This window comes from Hypanus sabinus, chromosome 2, assembly GCF_030144855.1.
Source record: "Hypanus sabinus isolate sHypSab1 chromosome 2, sHypSab1.hap1, whole genome shotgun sequence".
NCBI classification, from domain to species: Eukaryota; Metazoa; Chordata; class Chondrichthyes; order Myliobatiformes; family Dasyatidae; genus Hypanus; species Hypanus sabinus.
This window is the reverse complement of record NC_082707.1, coordinates 7,308,090-7,325,567: the sequence shown is the minus strand read 5'-3', so window position 1 is coordinate 7,325,567 and position 17,478 is coordinate 7,308,090. Positions and strand designations below refer to the sequence as shown.

The window sequence follows — 17,478 nt, the reverse complement described above, 5'->3', positions numbered from 1 at the left end:
AAGTGAAGCAGTGTTCCTGGGTTCATAGTCCATTCAGAAACTGACAGTGGAGGGAAAGAGGCTGTTCCTTAAATGTTGAGTGTATGTCTTCAGGCTCCTGTAGCTTCTTCATAATGGTAGCAATGAGAAGAGGACATGGGTGATGGGGTCCTTAATGATGGATGCTGCTATTGCTTTTTAAAGGTTCTGATTCTAATGAAAGATTACTAGACATATAATTAATGTCTAAGTGTAATGTAGTCCCTACATCTTTGAAACCTTAAGATTCTGAATAAAATGTTCACAGCTTTTTAGACTTGAGATGTGGATCTTGCAGATTCTCAGATCCCCGCCACTGCTGTCTATTATGCTATAAATACGTTGGTTGTGGTTTACCTTTAGGTGAGAGAGCTAATAATAGCTAACGTCAGAGTAATAGGTGCAAGCTTTTTCATTCACATCGCACTGTGCTTCCTTCCCAAATGAATTATGTTCCCAGTGACAATTATTCCCAATAGTGCTTCAACACTGCAGCTTAGCAGTTAATGCAACACTCTTACAGCTTGGGATATTGGAGTTCAATTCTGACATCCTCTGTAAGAAAGTTCATATGTTCTTCCTGTGTGTGCATGGTTTTATCTGAGTGCTCTGCTTTCCTCCCACAGAATCAGAATCAGCTTCAATATCACTGGCCTATGTCGTGAAATTTGTTGTTTTGTGGCAGCTGTACAGTGCAATAACATAATGAAAAACTATAGATTACAATTAAATTAAGTAAGTAGCACAAAAAGTGAGGGAAAAAATAGTGAGGCAGTGCTCCTGGGTTCATTGATCATTCAGAAATCTGATGACAGAGGTGAAGAAGCTGTTCCTAAAACATTGAGTGCATATCTTCAGGCTCTTGTACCTCCTCCTTGATGGTAGCAATGAGAAGAGAGCATATCCTGGGTGATGGGGTCCTTAATGATCTTCTTTTTGAGCTGTCGCCTTTTGAAGAAATTCTTGATGCAGGGTGGGCTGATGACCACGATGGAGCTGAGTGAATTCACAATTTTCTGCAGCTCTTTCCTCCCACATTCCAGGGATGTACCGGTTAATAGGTTAATTGGTTATTGTATATTGTTCTGTGATTAGGCTCAGGTTAAGCAGGTGATTTGGGCCAGAAAGGCCTGTTCCATGCTTTATCTCCAAAGAAATAAAATAAAAATAGATGTTGTGTTGAAGTTGTAAAAGAGGTTGGGGAGGCCTAATTTGCAGTGTTTTATGCAGTTTTGGTCACCTACCTACAGGAAAGATGTAAATAAGTTTGAAAGAGTACAGAGAAAATTGACAAGGATGTTGCCAGGACTGGAGGACCCGAGTTATAAGAAAAGATTGAATAGGTTAGGATATTATTCCTTGGAACATAGAAGAATGAGGGGAGAATTGATAGAGGTATACAAAATTGTGATGGGTGTAGATAGGGTAAATGCAAGCAGGCTTTTCCACTGGTTGGGTGAGACTACAGTTCAAGGTCATGGATTAAGTGTGAAAGGTCAAAAGTTTAAGAGATCACGAGGGGAAACATCTTCATTCAGAGGGCCATGAGAGTGTGGAATGAGACACTACTACAAGTGATTCATGTGAACTTCACTTCGATGTTTAAGTGAAGTTTGAATAAGTTGAGTAGGGATATGGAGGGCTATGGTCTCAGTGCAGGTCAATGGGAGTAGGCAGTTTAAATGGTGTGGCACAGACTGGATAGATTGAAGAGCTTATTTCTGTGCTGTATTTTTCTATAACTCGATGACTCTAAAGTAAATGCTTGTGTGGTTCTCAAAGTTCGCTTTGAATTTGAAGCCAGGCTCAATTTTTTTTCTAACTTCCCTTCCAAAACTGGCACTTACATATTGTGTTGGCCATTTAGATTAGGCCCCAGCTGTGCCTCACTCTGTCTTTGCCTAAACTCTAATGCTTGGACTCTCTAGGCTCAGCCTCCCCTTTGGGAACTCCATCCTTCCGGAATCAACAGGATGCCAGAAATTCTCTTGGGAAGAGTCCAGGATTTGTGGGAATTCCCATCTTGTATTCTAACTATTAGCCAAGTGACCATGAGCAATCACTGAGGCATCAATGTTCTGCCAAGCATGCTGGCCATTCTCTGTAGGCACCAAAATGTGTGGAGAAACTTGTGGGCAGCCCCCAGCATTCTTGGATGTCTTGGTTGTTACAACAAACGACACATTTTACTATGCACTTCAGTGACCATTTTGTTAGGTACTCCTGTACTCCTGCTCATTAATGCACCTATCTAATCTGCCAACCATGTGGCAGCAACTCAGTGCATAAAAGCATGCTGACTTGGTCAAGAGGTTCAGTTGTTGTTTGGACCAAGCATCAGAATGAAGAAGAAACGTGATCTAAGTGACTTTAATCGTTGAACAATTTTTGATGCCAGATGAAGTGGGTTGAGTACCTCTGAAACTGCTGATCTGGGATTTTCACATACCACAGTCTTCAGAGTTTACAGCGAATCGTACGAAAAACAAAAAAAAACATCCAGTGAGCAGTAGTCCTGTGGACAAAAATGCCTTGATAATGCGAGAGGTTATTTTATTAGGTACAAGAGGTAGTCAGTAAAGAATCCATTGAACCTACGTTCACTGCAGCATTTCAACTCCGTCCCTCCAGAAACAAAAGCTACGTTCAGTCTTTTTGATGGTTCATTATCTCAAGTTGTGCCTTTAGGGCCTATTATCCCTCATCACTTCATTCCTTCCTCCTGTCTGGGCTTTCTGTTTAAGTGTTAAGTCAGGTCCTCTTTCTTGAGGTCACTCTCATCCCTGATGTTCAAGGTCAGCCCATGACTGAAGTTGCCATGATAGGGTGGTATAGAAAACGTGTGGCTTGTTGACCTTCATTAGTCAGGGGATTGAGATTAAGAGCCATGAGGTAATGCTCCGATTAGACCACACATGGAGTATTGTGTTCATTTCCGGTCACCAAATTTTGGGGAAGCTGTGGAAGCTTTAAAGAGGGTGCAAAGAAGACTTACCAGGATTAAAGAGCATGTTTTATGAGAATAGAAGATTGAGCAAGCTCGAGCTATTCTCTTTGCAGTGAGGGAGGGTGAACAGTGGCTTGCTACAGGTGTACAAGATGATACAAGGCACCAATACATAGAGTGGAAGCCAGAGACAGGGCAGAAACGGCTAATACATGGGGTCAATCTTTAAGGTGATTAGGGAAAGCTGAGGAGGGTTTGGTAGAGGTTCGGATTTTACACAGAAAGTGCTGGGTGCATGGAATGCAATGCCAGGTGTGGTAGTAGAGACGGATCTATTAGAAACGTTTAAGAGACTCCTAGATTGGCAGATGGATGATGGAAAAATGGTTGTGTACCAGGGAATTCCCACATGGATGGTCCCAAGCCTAGCTGCAAAAGGAGGAAGGTTGGGCTTGGGGCTAGCAATCCCATCCTGTAAAATCTTACAGCTACAGAAATGGCAACAGAAGCTCCAAAGACCTCATCCCTGGAAGATGAAGGATCTTTGAAGGTAGGCTACACCTGGGGACAACATTTGAATCGGGAGCAAGTTACAGCTTGTGATTCAGCTGGGAGCTCAGAGAATTCGACCGTGTAGGTAGGATTTAAGCCTACCTGGTCAATACCTGTGGAGGAGGGGGAACTGCGCAGGCGCGAGTGACGTCAGCATCGAGCGCACACTTTAAAAGGCAGGACTTCTTTTCAGAGCGGGCAGCAGAGTCCGTGGAAGCAGAGTCCTGGGCTTTGGCTAAGTGGGCTTCGGTAAGCCTGTGTGATTGCTCGCTGAGGGGAAGAAGGTAAGGTCGCCAGGTGCTTTTTAGACTTATTCTATCAATCCAGTTCAGGTATGGGGGAGACAGTCAGAGCAGTGGTGTGCTCCGTATGCAGTATGTGGGAAGTCAGGGTCAACACAGTTGTCCCTGATGACCACACCTGCAAAAGGTGCGTCCAGCTGTAGCTCCTATCAGACCGAGTTAGGGAGTTGGAGCTGGAGCTGGATGAACTATGGATCATTCGGGAGGTGGAGGCAGAGATAGATAGGAGTTATCAGGAGGTAGTCACACCAAAAAACCAAGAAGTAGGCAGATGGGTGACGGTCCAGAGAGGCAGGGGGAGCAGGCAGAGAGAGCAGAGCACCCCTGCGGCCATTCCCATTAACAATAAGTATACCGTACTGGATACTGTTGATGGGGATGACCTACCAGGAATGAGTTGTAGTGGTCCTGCCTCTGGCACAGAGGTTGAACCCTCAACTAGAAAGGGGAGGAGGGAAGAGAAGAGATCGATAGTTTTAGGGGACTCTATAGTTAGGGGGGCAGATAGGAGATTTTGTGGGGCAGATCGGGAGTCTCGGATGGTATGTTGCCTCCCTGGTGCCAGGGTCCGGGACATCTCAGATCGGGTGCAGGCTATTCTTGAGAGTGAGGGCATGAACCCAGATGTAGTGGTCCATGTAGGGACCAATGATGTAGGTAAGGTGAGTGAGGGGGTCCTGCTTAGAGAGTTCAGGGAGTTAGGAGTGAAGCTGAAAGGCAGGACCTCCAGGGTGACAATCTCGGGATTGCTACCTGTGCCACGTGCGAGTGAGGCGAAGAATAGAATGATTATGCACATTAATACGAGGCTGAGAGCATGGTGCAGGAAGGAAGGGTTCAGGTTTTTGGATAATTGGTCTTTGTTCCAGGGACATTGGGATCTGTTTCGAAGGGATGGTCTACATCTGAACCGGAGGGGTACTAACATTCTTGCAGGAGTGTTTGCCAGTGCTGCTCGGGGGGGTTTAAACTAGATGTGCAGGGGGCAGGGATCCAGATCCAGAGGGTTGGTCAGAAGGAGCATGGGGTTAAATGTGTAGAAGGTTTGGGTGATCTTGAGAAGGTCATCAAAATTCAGGGTGCAATTTGCCCGATGGAAGTTCAAGGAGCTGGGTTAGGTACAGTAGACAGTGTTTTAAGCAAAGAGAGGAGGAATGGGCTAAGAATTCTATACTTGAATGCGCGTAGTGTCAGAAATAAGACAGATGAGCTTGAAGCTCAGATGAAAATGGGGAACTACGATATTGTTGGGATAACGGAGACATGGCTGCAAGGGGATCAGGCCTGGGAATTGAGTGTACCAGGGTATACGTGCTATCGTAGAGACAGAAATATGGGAAGAGGGGGTGGGGTGGCCCTGTTGGTGAGGAATGAGATTCAGTCCTTAGCAAGAGGTGACTTGGGAACAGGGGAAGTAGAGTCTGTGTGGATTGAGCTGAGGAACAGTAAGGGTAAAAAGACCCTAATGGGTGTTGTGTACAGTCCCCCAAACAGTAGCGTGGATATTGGGTACAAGTTGATTAGGGAGTTAACATTGGCATGTGTTAAAGGTAATGCAGTCGTTATGGGAGATTTCAACATGCAGGTGGACTGGGAGAATCAGGTAGGTGCTGGACCCCAGGATAGGGAGTTTGTGGAGTGTCTAAGGGATGTATTTTTGGAACAGCTTGTGCTTGAGCCAACCAGGAACGAGGCTATTTTGGACTTGGTGATGTGTAATGAACAGGAATTGATAAGTGATCTTGAAGTAAAGGAGCCATTAGGAAGTAGTGATCATAACATGATAAGTTTTTATCTACAATTTGAGAGGGATAAGGGCAGATCAGAGGTGTCAGTGTTGCAATTAAATAAAGGAGACTACGGAGCCATGAGGGATGAGCTGGTCAAAGTTAAATGGGCGGATGCCCTGGCAGGAAAGACAGTGGATCAGCAGTGGCAGATATTCTTGGGCATAATACAAAAGATGCAAATGCAGTTCATTCCAATGAGAAGGAAGGATTCAAAGAGGGGGAAGGGGCCACAGTGGTTGACAAAGGAAGTCAGAGATTGTATAGCATTAAAGAAAAAGAAGTATGACAAGGCTAAGATGAGTGGGAATACAGATGATTGGGAAAGTTTTAAGGAACAGCAGATCTTAACTAAAAAAGCAATACGGAGAGAAAAAATCAGGTATGAGCTCAGTCTAGCCAGGAATATAAAAGGGGATAGCAAAAGCTTTTTTAGCTATGAGAAGAGAAAGAAGATAGTTAAGAACAATGTTGGCCCCTTGAAGAATGAATTGGGAGAAATTATTATGGGAAACAGGGAAATGGCAACAGAATTTAATGCATACTTTAGATCTGTCTTCACCAGGGAGGACACAAGCAATCTCCCAGATGTATGGATGGGCCAGGGTCATAAGATATCAGAGGAATTGAGACAGATTGACATTAGGAAAGAAACTGTGATGAGTAGACTGGTAGGACTGAAAGCTAATAAATCCCCGGGTCCAGATGGTCTGCATCCGAGGGTTCTAAAAGAGGTGGCTCAGGAAATTGCGGATGCATTGGTAATCATTTTCCAATGTTCCTTAGATTCAGGATCAGTTCCTGAAGATTGGAGAGTGGCTAATGTTATCCCACTTTTCAAGAAGGGAGGGAAGGAGAAAACGGAGAACTATCGCCCTGTTAGCCTAGCGTCAGTCGTGGGGAAGATGCTTGAGTCCATTATTAAGGACGAAATAGTGGCACATCTAGATGGCAGAAATAGGATTAGGCCGAGCCAGCATGGATTTACCAAGGGCAAATCATGCTTGACTAATCTGTTGGAGTTTTTTGAGGGTGTAACAAGAATGTTAGACGAGGGTAAGCCAGTAGATGTTGTGTACCTAGATTTTCAGAAAGCATTCGATAAGGTGCCACATAGGAGATTGGTGAGTAAAATCAAAGCTCATGGCATTGGGGGCAGGGTTTCAACATGGATAGAAAACTGGTTGGCAGATAGAAAGCAAAGGGTAGCAGTGAATGGGTGTTTCTTGGACTGGCTGGAGGTGACTAGTGGGGTACCACAGGGCTCTGTATTGGGACCACAGCTCTTTACGATTTATGTCAATGATTTAGATGAGGGCATTGAAAACTATATCAGCAAATTTGCTGACGATACTAAACTGGGTGGCAGTGTGACATGCGAAGAGGACGTTAGGAGAATACAGGGAGACTTGGATAGGCTGAGTGAGTGGGCAGATACTTGGCAGATGTCATTCAATGTGAATAAATGTGAAGTTATCCACTTTGGAAGTTGGAACAAGAGGGCAGAGTATTGTCTGAATGGTGTCGAGTTAGGTAAGGGAGAAATGCAAAGAGACCTAGGAGTCCTAGTTCACCAGTCAATGAAGGTGAATGAGCAAGTGCAACAGGCAGTGAAGAGGGCAAATGGAATGTTGGCCTTTGTTACAAGGAGAATTGAATACAAGAGCAAGGATGTTCTTTTGCATTTGTACAGGGCCCTGGTGAGACCACACCTGGAATATTGTGTACAGTTTTGGTCTCCAGGTTCAAGGAAGGACATTCTGGCAATTGAGGAAGTGCAGCGTAGATTCACTAGGTTGATTCCTGGGATGGCAGGGCTGTCTTATGCAGAGAGATTGGAGAGATTGGGCTTGTACACGCTGGAATTGAGGAGATTGAGAGGGGATCTGATTGAAACGTTTAAGATAATTAAAGGATTTGATAGGATTGAGGCAGGAAATATGTTCCAGATGTTGGGAGAGTCCAGTACCAGAGGGCATGGATTGAGAATAAGAGGTCAGTTATTTAAAACAGAGTTGAGGAAGAGCTTCTTCTCCCAGAGAGTTGTGGAGGTGTGGAATGCACTGCCTCGGAAGACGGTGGAGGCCAATTCTCTGGATGCTTTCAAGAAGGAGCTGGATAGATATCTGATGGATAGGGGAATCAAGGGATATGGGGACAAGGCAGGGACTGGGTATTGATAATGAATGATCAGCCATGATCTCAGAATGGCGGTGCAGACTCGAGGGGCCGAATGGTCTACTTCTGCACCTATTGTCTATTGTCTATAAAAGACTGATCCAGGACAGCAGACTCTGGCCAACAGCTGTCGAGGTGATGGGCTTAAGAAGAAGAGGATCCAGAAAGGAAAGGTTACATTGATCTTAGAGTAGATTCAAGGGAAGGCACAGCAATGTGGGCTGAAAGGCCTGTATTGTGTTGTAGTGTTCTAGGTTTTTAATCTTCTTTGAATGGAGGGGAAAACTGAGCAATGGTAGAGAGGAGGTTCTTGCTCTCCAGTCAAGAGCCTCCCAGCCTTTTACAGCTGAAAGTTCCATTGCGCTTATTCCCTCAATCACGCTGCACCCTACATCAATCTGTTCCCTGGACTGTTGCCCGGAGACTCTCATACTGGCAGATGGTAAAGAGCGATGTGCAAACAATGATAACAGAAATATCTGCATATAGCCTACAGGGAAACCATTAAACTGACTGCTAGAAGCCCTATAATTGAGTTATTGAGCCATTGAACAATACAGCACAGAAACAGACCCTTTGGCCCATCTGGTCTGTGCTGAACTGTCATTCTGACTACTTGTTCGCTTGGGAGAAGATAAGCTGGATTGCTTTCAACTACTGCAACAGTAGAGGTTAGAGCGATGCTATTATAGCGGGGGGGGGGGGGGGTGTTTGCGTCTTTTGGATACCTTGGATCTGTCTTCACTAGGGAAGACACAGATAATCTCCCAGATGTAATAGTGGCCAGAGGACCTAGAGTAATGGAGGAACTGAGGGAAATTCACATTAGGCAGAAAATGGTGTGGGGGTAGACTGATGGGACTGAAGGCTAATAAATCCCTAGGGTCTGATGATCTGCATCCCAGGGTACTTAAGGAGGTGGCTCTAGAAATCGTGGATGTATTGGTAATCATTTTCCAATGTTCTATAGATTCAGGATCAGTTCCTGAGGATTGAAGGGTAGCTAATGTTATCCACTTTTTAAGAAAGGAGGGAGAGAGAAAACACGGCTATGGACCAGTTAGCCTGACATCAGTGGTGGGGAAGATGCTGGAGCCAATTACAAAAGATGAAATTGCGGCATATTTGGATAGCAGGAACAGGATCAGTCCAAGTCAACGTGGATTTACAAAGGGGAAATCATGCTTGACTAATCTTCTGGAATTTTTTGAGGATGTAACTATGAAAATGGACAAAGGAGAGCCAGTGGATGTGGTGTACCTGGACTTTCAGAAAGCCTTTGATCAGGTCCCACATAGGAGATTAGTGGGCAAAATTAGAGCACATGGTATTGGGGATAGGTTACTAACATGGATAGAAAATTGGTTGGCAGACAGGAAACAAAGATTAGGGATTAATGGGTCCTTTTCAGAATGGCAGGCAGTGACTAGTGGGGTACCGCAAGGCTCAGTGCTGGGACTGCAGCTATTTGCAATATACATTAATGATTTAGATGAAGGGATTTAAAGTAACATTAGCAAATTTGCAGATGACACAAAGTTGGGTGGCAGTGTGAAATATGAGGAGGATGTTAGGAGAATACAGGGTGACTTGGACAGGTTGGGTGAGTGGGCATATGCATGGCAGATGCAGTTTAATGTGGATAAATGTGAGGTTATCCACTTTGGTGGCAAGAACAGGAAGGCAGATTGCTATCTGAATGGTGTCAAGTTAGGAAAAGGGGAAGTACAACAAGATTTAGGTGCTCTTGTACATCAATCACTGAAAGTAAGCATGCTGGTACAGCAGGCAGTGAAGAAAGCTAATGGCATGTTGGCCTTCATAACAAGGGGAGTTGAGTGTAGGAGCAAAGAGGTCCTTCTGCAGCTGTACAGGGCCCTGGTGAGACCACACCTGGAGTATTGTGTTCAGTTCTGGTCTCCAAATTTGAGGAAGGACAATCTTACTATTGAGGGAGTGCAGCGTAGGTTCACGAGGTTAATTCCCAGGATGGCAGGACTGTCAGATGTTGCAAGATTGGAGTGACTGGGCTTGTATACACTGGAATTTAGAAGGATGAGGGGGATCTGATTGAAACATATAAGATTATTAAGGGATTGGACATGCTAGAGGCAGGAAACATGTTCCTGATGTTGGGGGAGTCCACAACCAGAGGCCACAGTTTACAAATAAGGGGTAGGCCATTTAGAACGGAATTGAGGAAAAACCTTTTCACCCAGAGAGTTGCTGATCCGTGGAATGCTCTGCCTCAGAAGGCAGTGGAGGCCAATTCTCTGGATGCTTTCATGAAAGAGTTAGGTAGAGCTCTTAAAGATAGCAGAGTCAAGGGATATGGGGAGAAGGCAGGAACAGGGTACTGATTGTAGATGATCAGCCATGATCATGTTGAATGGCGGAGCTGGCTCAAAGGGCTGAATGGCCTACTCCTGCACCTATTGTCTATTGTTCTGGAGTTTGGAGTTCAATTCCATTGCTGTTCTGTAAGGAGTTTCTATACATCTACACTGTGGAATGTATGGGTTTTCTCTGGGTCCTCCGGTTTCCAGCTCAGAGTCCAAAGACGTACCGTGTAGGTGAATTGATATTTGTAAATTGTCTCATGATTAGGTTAGGGTTAATAAGGTTGTCAGGGTTGTTGGTGTGATGTGGCTCAAAGGGTTGGCCTGTGCTGTGTTGCTAAGTAAATAACTAAGATCCCTGGTCTGAGACTTTGAAAACATTATATATTTTATATGTGATTGCATGTTTATTGCTAAATAATATGTGCCTCGTGCTGAGTATGACTGTTGGTACTATGTTTTGCACCTTGGCCCCAGAGGAACGCTGTTTTGTTTGGCTGTATTCACGTATGGTTGAATGACAAATAAACACCAACTTGAACTTTTTTTATTAAAAGTACAGGGAGAGTAGATGGATGACTGGCTACAGGTTGATGGGACTAGGCAGATAAACATTTCAGCATGGACTAGATGGGATGAAGGGCCTTTTTCTGCATTGTAGTGTTCTGTGACTCAATTTCTCTCCTGTATGCTGATTTGTCACCACCTTTTATTCGGCCTGTGACAGTGGTGCCGTCCATAGACTTAAACATGACATTGGAGCTGTGCTTAGCCACACATACCACTGTAAGTGCAAAGCGAGTAGAGCAGGGGGCTAAGCACACAGTCTTGCGGTGCACCTGTGTAATGGAGATTGTGGAAGCGATGTTGTTGCTAGTCCAAAATGACTGGGGTCTGCAAATGAGGAAATTGAAGGTCCTATTGCACAGGTAGTTCTTGAGGCCAAGGTCTTGAAGCTTTTTGATTAGTTTTGAGGGGATGATGGTATTGAATATTGAGCCATAGTCAATAAAGGGCATCCTGATGTGTGTAGCTTGGCTGTCCAGATATTCTAGGTTTTGTATGAACAGCCAATTAAATGGCATTTGCAGTGGACCTGTTGTGAGGGTTGGCAAGTTGGAGTGGATCCAAGTCGCTTCTCAGGCAGGAGTTGATGTGTTTCATCACCAACCTCTCAAAACTCTTCATCACATTGGATGATATTAGTGTATTGGATGACAGTCATTGAGGCAGGTTACCACATTTTTCTTAGATATGGGTATAATTGAAACCTGCTTGAAACAGGTGCAAAGTGAAAGGTTAAAGATGTTGATGAACACTCCAACCAGTTTGTCAGCACAGGTCTTTAGTATTAGTCAGGAGCCCCATCTGAGACAATTGCTTTCCATGGGTTCGCTTTCCTGAACGATGCTCTGACATTGGACTCAGAAACTGAAACCATAGGTCCTTGGGGGCTGTGGGAGTTTGTGATGGATCCTCCATGCTTTGATGGTCAAAGTGAGTATAGAAGGCGTTGAGCTGATCTGGGAGCAAAGCTCTGGTGTCACCTATGTCGCTTCGTTACTCTATGTAGGAGGTGATGGTGTTCAAGCCCTGCCCTGGCTATCAAGCGTCCTTCATTGCTTCGAGTTTAATCCAGAATTGCCACTTCTCCTGTGAGATGGCTTTCCAGAGTTCATACCTGGACTTCTTACTTGGTTGCCAGACTCCAAAGCCTCTGATCTTGCCCTCAGGAGACTGGTTCATCCAGGACTTCTGGTTGGGGTAGACATTGAATGATTTTATGGAGACACTGTCATACACTACAGGAGGGACAACAGAACTAAGATGACTAAGATGATGCTGGCCTCATGTTCAACTCTTGGACTACATTGATAAGGATAATTCCACACAAGTTTGTAGATAACAGTCAGGTAATAAGAATGCTCTTTTTCAAATAATACAACACCAAGAGAAGCTTCTGGAATAATACTAGTGTAACCAATATAAACACTAGGATGCACATCGAACAACCGTATATACATACTGTGACCACTAGGAAGCAAAGTAACAGTTACCTGTGTGGAAGTAATTATATCAAATACAAGCAGATAATTAATTGTTAAACTGCAAAGAAAAGAACAGTTAAACAGTCTAATAAGAATTAAACAGTCAGATCCAACAGTACTCTGCCAGTCTAACTCTCTGGACATGACATTTCCCCACAATGAGTCACAGAGCCATAACACATAAATGGGCCCTTCAGTACAACCAGTCCGTGCTGACTAAAGTTCTAAGCTTGTTCCATTTGCTCATGTTTAGTCCATATCCCTCTTAACCTTTCCTATCCATGCACTTAAACCATCCTTTAAATGCTGCTTATGTACCTGCTTTCATCACTTCCTCTGGACCACCCTCAGTGCGAAAACACCACCCCTCAGGTTCCTGGTAATTCTCTTCCCTCTCACCTTCAACCTGAGCTTTTTTATTATTCAAATTTTTATTGTTTATTCTTATTTTACAAAGCAGCACAGTGTATCATAGAGCAGATACTGTAGAGCATATTTACACAACCATCCCATGACAGGAAATCAAATAAGACTTAGAAACAGAAAAAAAATTCTAATTTAAGTTTAAATAAACATACAACCAAAATTGATCCCATGCATCTTGCACTTTTCTCTCACTGTTAATTCTTCCCAATATGTGTTTGTTAGCATAGCGGTTAGTAGAACACTATTAACACTTGGGGCATCAAAGCTTGGAGTTCAATTCTGGCACAGTCTGAAAGGAGTTTATACTTTCTCCCCATGACCATGTGGGTTTCCTCTGGGTGCTCCAGTTTCCTCCCACTGACTGAAAACATATGGTTAGTAAGTTGATTGGTCATTGCCCTGTGATTAGACTAGGGTTAATTTAGTGAGTTGGGCCAAAATGCCTATTCTGCAGTATATCTCTAAATGAAAATAAATTAAATTAAAAATAAATAAATAAATTCATCCCATCTATGCCCCTTATAATCTTGTACCCTTCTGTAAGATCACCCATGAGTTTCCTACTCTTCAGTGAAGAAGTGCCAACCTCTTCACAACTCAGTCCTCTGTGTTCCGGCCACATTCTCTGCAACCTTCCCAGTCTCATGTCCTTCCTCCTGTAGCCGGATGATCAAACCTTCAGTAGTCTCATCAGTGTCTTGTACAATGCAACCTAACACCCCAACTCTCGTACTGATGAAGGCCAACATGTCTTAATGCCCTTTAGAATGCCACAGTGGTTAGTGCAAAGCTATTATAGTCCTGGGAGTCGGGGTTTGGAGCTCAGTTCAGGTGCTCTCTGTAAGGAGTTTGCATCTCCTCCAGATGAACTGTGTAGGTTTTGTCCAGGTGTTCCAACTTCATCCACAGTCCAAAGACATACTGGTTAGTAGGTTAATTGGCCATTAGAAATTATCCTGTGATTAGGCTAGGGTTAAATAGGTGGGTTGCTGGGTGATGTGGCTCAGAGGGGCCTGTTCTGTGTTGTATTTCGAAATAAGTAAATAAATGCTAGAAGCCATCTTCACCACCCTGTCTACACACGAACCATGTAAATACCTAGGCTTCCCTGTACTGCAACACCCCCTCCACCAGGTCTCCACCTGTGGAAGTCCTACCCTCATTTATCTTCCCAGAATGCAACACTATCATAGTTGGGGGGGGGGGCACAGTAGTGCAGTGGCTAGTGCAATTGCATCGGAACACTCGTGATCATCAATGAGGGTCAATCCCCACCATTGTCCATAAATTTATATGTTCTCCCCATGACCACGTGGGTTTAATTCAGGTGCTCCAGTTTCCTCCTACGGTCAAAAGAAGTTTGAGTGGTGGGCATGCTATACTGCTGTTGGAGGTTTGGCAATACTTGTGGGAAGCACTCAGCACAACCTCAACCCCAACAATGCATTTTTCACTATATTTTTCAATGTTTCAAGCTTAAATAGTAAATTGATTATCAAAGTATATATTAGTTGCCATATCCAAACCTGGGAGTATTTTTTTGTGAATATTCACATTGAATACAAAAAACACAATGAAAAACTGCCCCAAAAGGATGGACAATGTGCAAAAGGCAACAAACTGTAAATACAAAAACAAATAATAATAAATAAGTAAACTATAAATATTGAGAACATGAGATGAAGAGTCTTTGAAAATACATTTAGAATTTTTGTAAGCTGCCTGCAACATGTTGCCATGGTTCCCCAATGTCATTTTCTCTATCTTTGTCAATAATGGAAGGAGTTGGAATCAAATCAGAAGCAATGGTTGTGGGGTTCAAAAGACTTTCTAATTCCTTGTGGTCTGAACTGAGTAAACGTACCATTTCATTGACAGTCATCTGGGTGTCTCCTTCCTGCACTAGGTCAGTGTAATCCTGACGCTGATGGTGCCTTATTATGCCATCGACACAGAGTCGCCACTGATGGAGATGTTTGTTCTTCACGGGTTTCATGCAGCCAAGTACATTGTGGCCATCGGATCGGTGGCGGGATTGACCGTCAGTCTGTTGGGTTCACTCTTCCCGATGCCAAGAGTCATCTATGCTATGGCAGATGATGGTCTACTCTTCAGGTTGGTGACTCTCTGGAAGGAATAGAAGACCGTGTTGATAGCGTGAGATAGAGAGGTGTGCAGAAACAGCTGCATAGATTGAGTTGGCCAACTACCTAGGCTATCGAAGAACATAGAACATAAAACAGTACAGCACAGGAAGAGGCCCTTCAGCCCACTATGTTGTACCAACCCAAATAAGTTAGTAATCAAGTGAATTCCTTCTGTCTAGACAATGTCCATAGCTTTCCATTTTCCACACATTCACATACTTATCTACACATCTCTTAAACGCTCCTAATGTATCTGCCTCTACTACCACCCTAGGCAGCACATTCCAAGTACATACCACCGTGTAAAAAAACTTGCCCCTCGCATCTCCTTTGTAATTCCCCCCCCCCCCCCCCACCTTAAATGCATTCCCTCTGGCATTAGACATCTCAACCCTGGGAAAAAGATACTGTCTGTCTACTCTATCTCTGTGTCATAATCTGATAAACCTCAATCAGTTCTGGCAGAATGCCTCACCAGACCTCACCAACAGTCACCATGACCTTCCCAGCTGACAGTGAGAGGAACCCTCCTACTCAGACCCTTCCTCATGCTCGGACTATCACTCCCATTGCAGGCTGCTCATGGGATAACTGTAGCTGGGACGAGACGCAAGCTATGAGTTTGTGAAGATGGTGTGTAGAAAGATGTTACGGTTTATCCCAAGCAGCTGTGAGACAGAGGACTCTCTGATCGACGGGCTATTCCCAGAGACACATGCCCACACACAGATTTGCATTGAGTGCTTCTGGCAGATCATCAGCGTGGTGAAAGACACTCTTTTGTCTGCCTGAAGCTTGTTTTTCTGCCAGCAAGTCAAGATATCCATGGAGGAATTCTGCCAACCAGCACATTCAAGGTTCTAGGGGTACATACTGAGGGGACACACTAAAGCCAGGTGCACTTACCACAAGGGCATGGTGCATTCTTCTGCTATTGGAGAGGGAGGGACCAGTTTGGGTAAGGAAGCCGTTCACTTACTGTAGAAGTATACCATTCCACTCCACTGGTTTTAAAGAAAGTAATAATACAGTTCTTAACACATTGAGTAACTCACTGGGTCCCATCAAAAAGAATGATGTTTATATTCTCATCTTTTCCACATTGCCCCATGAGTCCTCCCCTCACAACAATCTCACTGCCCTTGGGTATTGCAGCTCCTTGCTCTTAAGATTACCCCACAGGAGTTTCACTGCTATACGACCATAAGACATAGGAGCAGAATTAAGGCATCCAGCCCATCGAGTCTGCTCCACCATTTCATCATGGCTGATTTATTATCGTTCTCAGCCCCATTCTCCTGTAACCTTTGATGGCCTGACTAAATGAGAATCTATGAACCTCTGCTTTAAATATATCCAATGCCTTGGCTTCCACAATTGTCTGTGGCAATGAATTCCACAGGTTCACCACCCTCTGACTAAAGAAATTCCTCCTCAACTCTGTTCTAAAGGAATGTTCCTTTATTCTAAGATTGTACCTTCTAGTCCAAGACACCCCGATGAAAGGAAACGTCTTCTCCACATGAACTCGATCCAGGCCTTTCAATATTCAATAGGTTTCAATTAGATCCCCCTCATCCTTCTAAACTGCAGTGAATACAGGCACAGAGCTACTAAACACTCCTCATCCATTAACCCTTTCATTTATTTGTATATAAAAATTCAACCTTGTTCTGTGTAATTCTAAAAGTTTGCTGTTGTTGGATGTCCCTCTCCAGGTTTTTAGCTCATATCAGTGCCTACACAGAGACGCCAGTCGTGGCCTGCATTGTCTCGGGATTCCTGGCAGGGCTGCTCTCTTTGCTGGTCAGCCTGCGGGACCTCATTGAGATGATGTCCATTGGGACACTGTTGGCCTACACCCTGGTGTCGGTGTGCGTCCTGTTGCTTCGTTACCAGCCCGAGAGTGACATCGACGGCTTCGTTAAGTTCCTGTCAGAGGAGGGCACCAAGAAGAAGGAGGGAGTCCTAGCCGAGTGTGAGAAGGAGGCTGCCTCCCCCATCAGCGAGGGTGAGGACTACACGGGCCTCGACAAGAACACGTGTGGCGCCAAGAACCTGCCATCCTTGGGGGACAACGAGATGCTGATCGGGAAGGCGGACAAGTCCAGCTATGGTGTGAATCACCCTAATTACGGCACCGTGGACATGAGCTCGGGCATTGAGGCAGACACCTCGGAGAACATCTACCTGATAAAGCTGAAGAAGCTGATTGGACCCCGGTACTACACCATGAGGATTCGCCTTGGGCTGCCCGGCAAAATGGACCGCCCCACCTCCATCACCGGCCGCACTGTCACCACTTGCGTGCTACTGCTCTTCATCCTGACATTCGTCTTCTGCTCATTCATCATCTTCGGGGAGGAGTACGTTTACCAGCAGACCTGGTGGGCTCTCCTCCTGGTCATCCTGATGGTCTTGCTTATCTGCTCCCTGGTATTCATCATCCTCCAGCAGCCTGAAAACCCCAAGAAGCTGCCGTACATGGCGCCCTGTGTCCCCTTTGTGCCTGCCTTTGCCATGTTGGTAAATATGTACCTCATGCTGAAGCTCTCCAGCATCACTTGGATCCGCTTTGCCGTTTGGTGCTTTGTAGGTAAGTGCAAAACGAAACGCCTTGCTCGGGTGGTTCTTTCGGTTGAATGGTCTACACTTCTCTTGGTGAGGATACGCTGAGTGAGCTTGGGCTTTTCTCTTTGGAGCAATAAAGGATGAGAGGGGAAAAGATGGAGAT

The 17,478-nt window shown here is 44.7% G+C and overlaps 1 protein-coding gene across 1 annotated transcript in view; it reads left to right on the top strand.

The window, feature by feature from the left end:
- The window catches only part of LOC132406221 (probable cationic amino acid transporter), a 107,677-nt gene that overhangs the window by 86,276 nt on the left and 3,923 nt on the right, over nt 1-17,478 (top strand). Inside the window, exons 5-6 of the mRNA XM_059991570.1 lie at nt 14,504-14,712; nt 16,463-17,340. Of these exons, the coding sequence (XP_059847553.1) occupies nt 14,504-14,712; nt 16,463-17,340 (1,087 nt within the window). The remainder of the gene's footprint in view (nt 1-14,503; nt 14,713-16,462; nt 17,341-17,478) is intronic.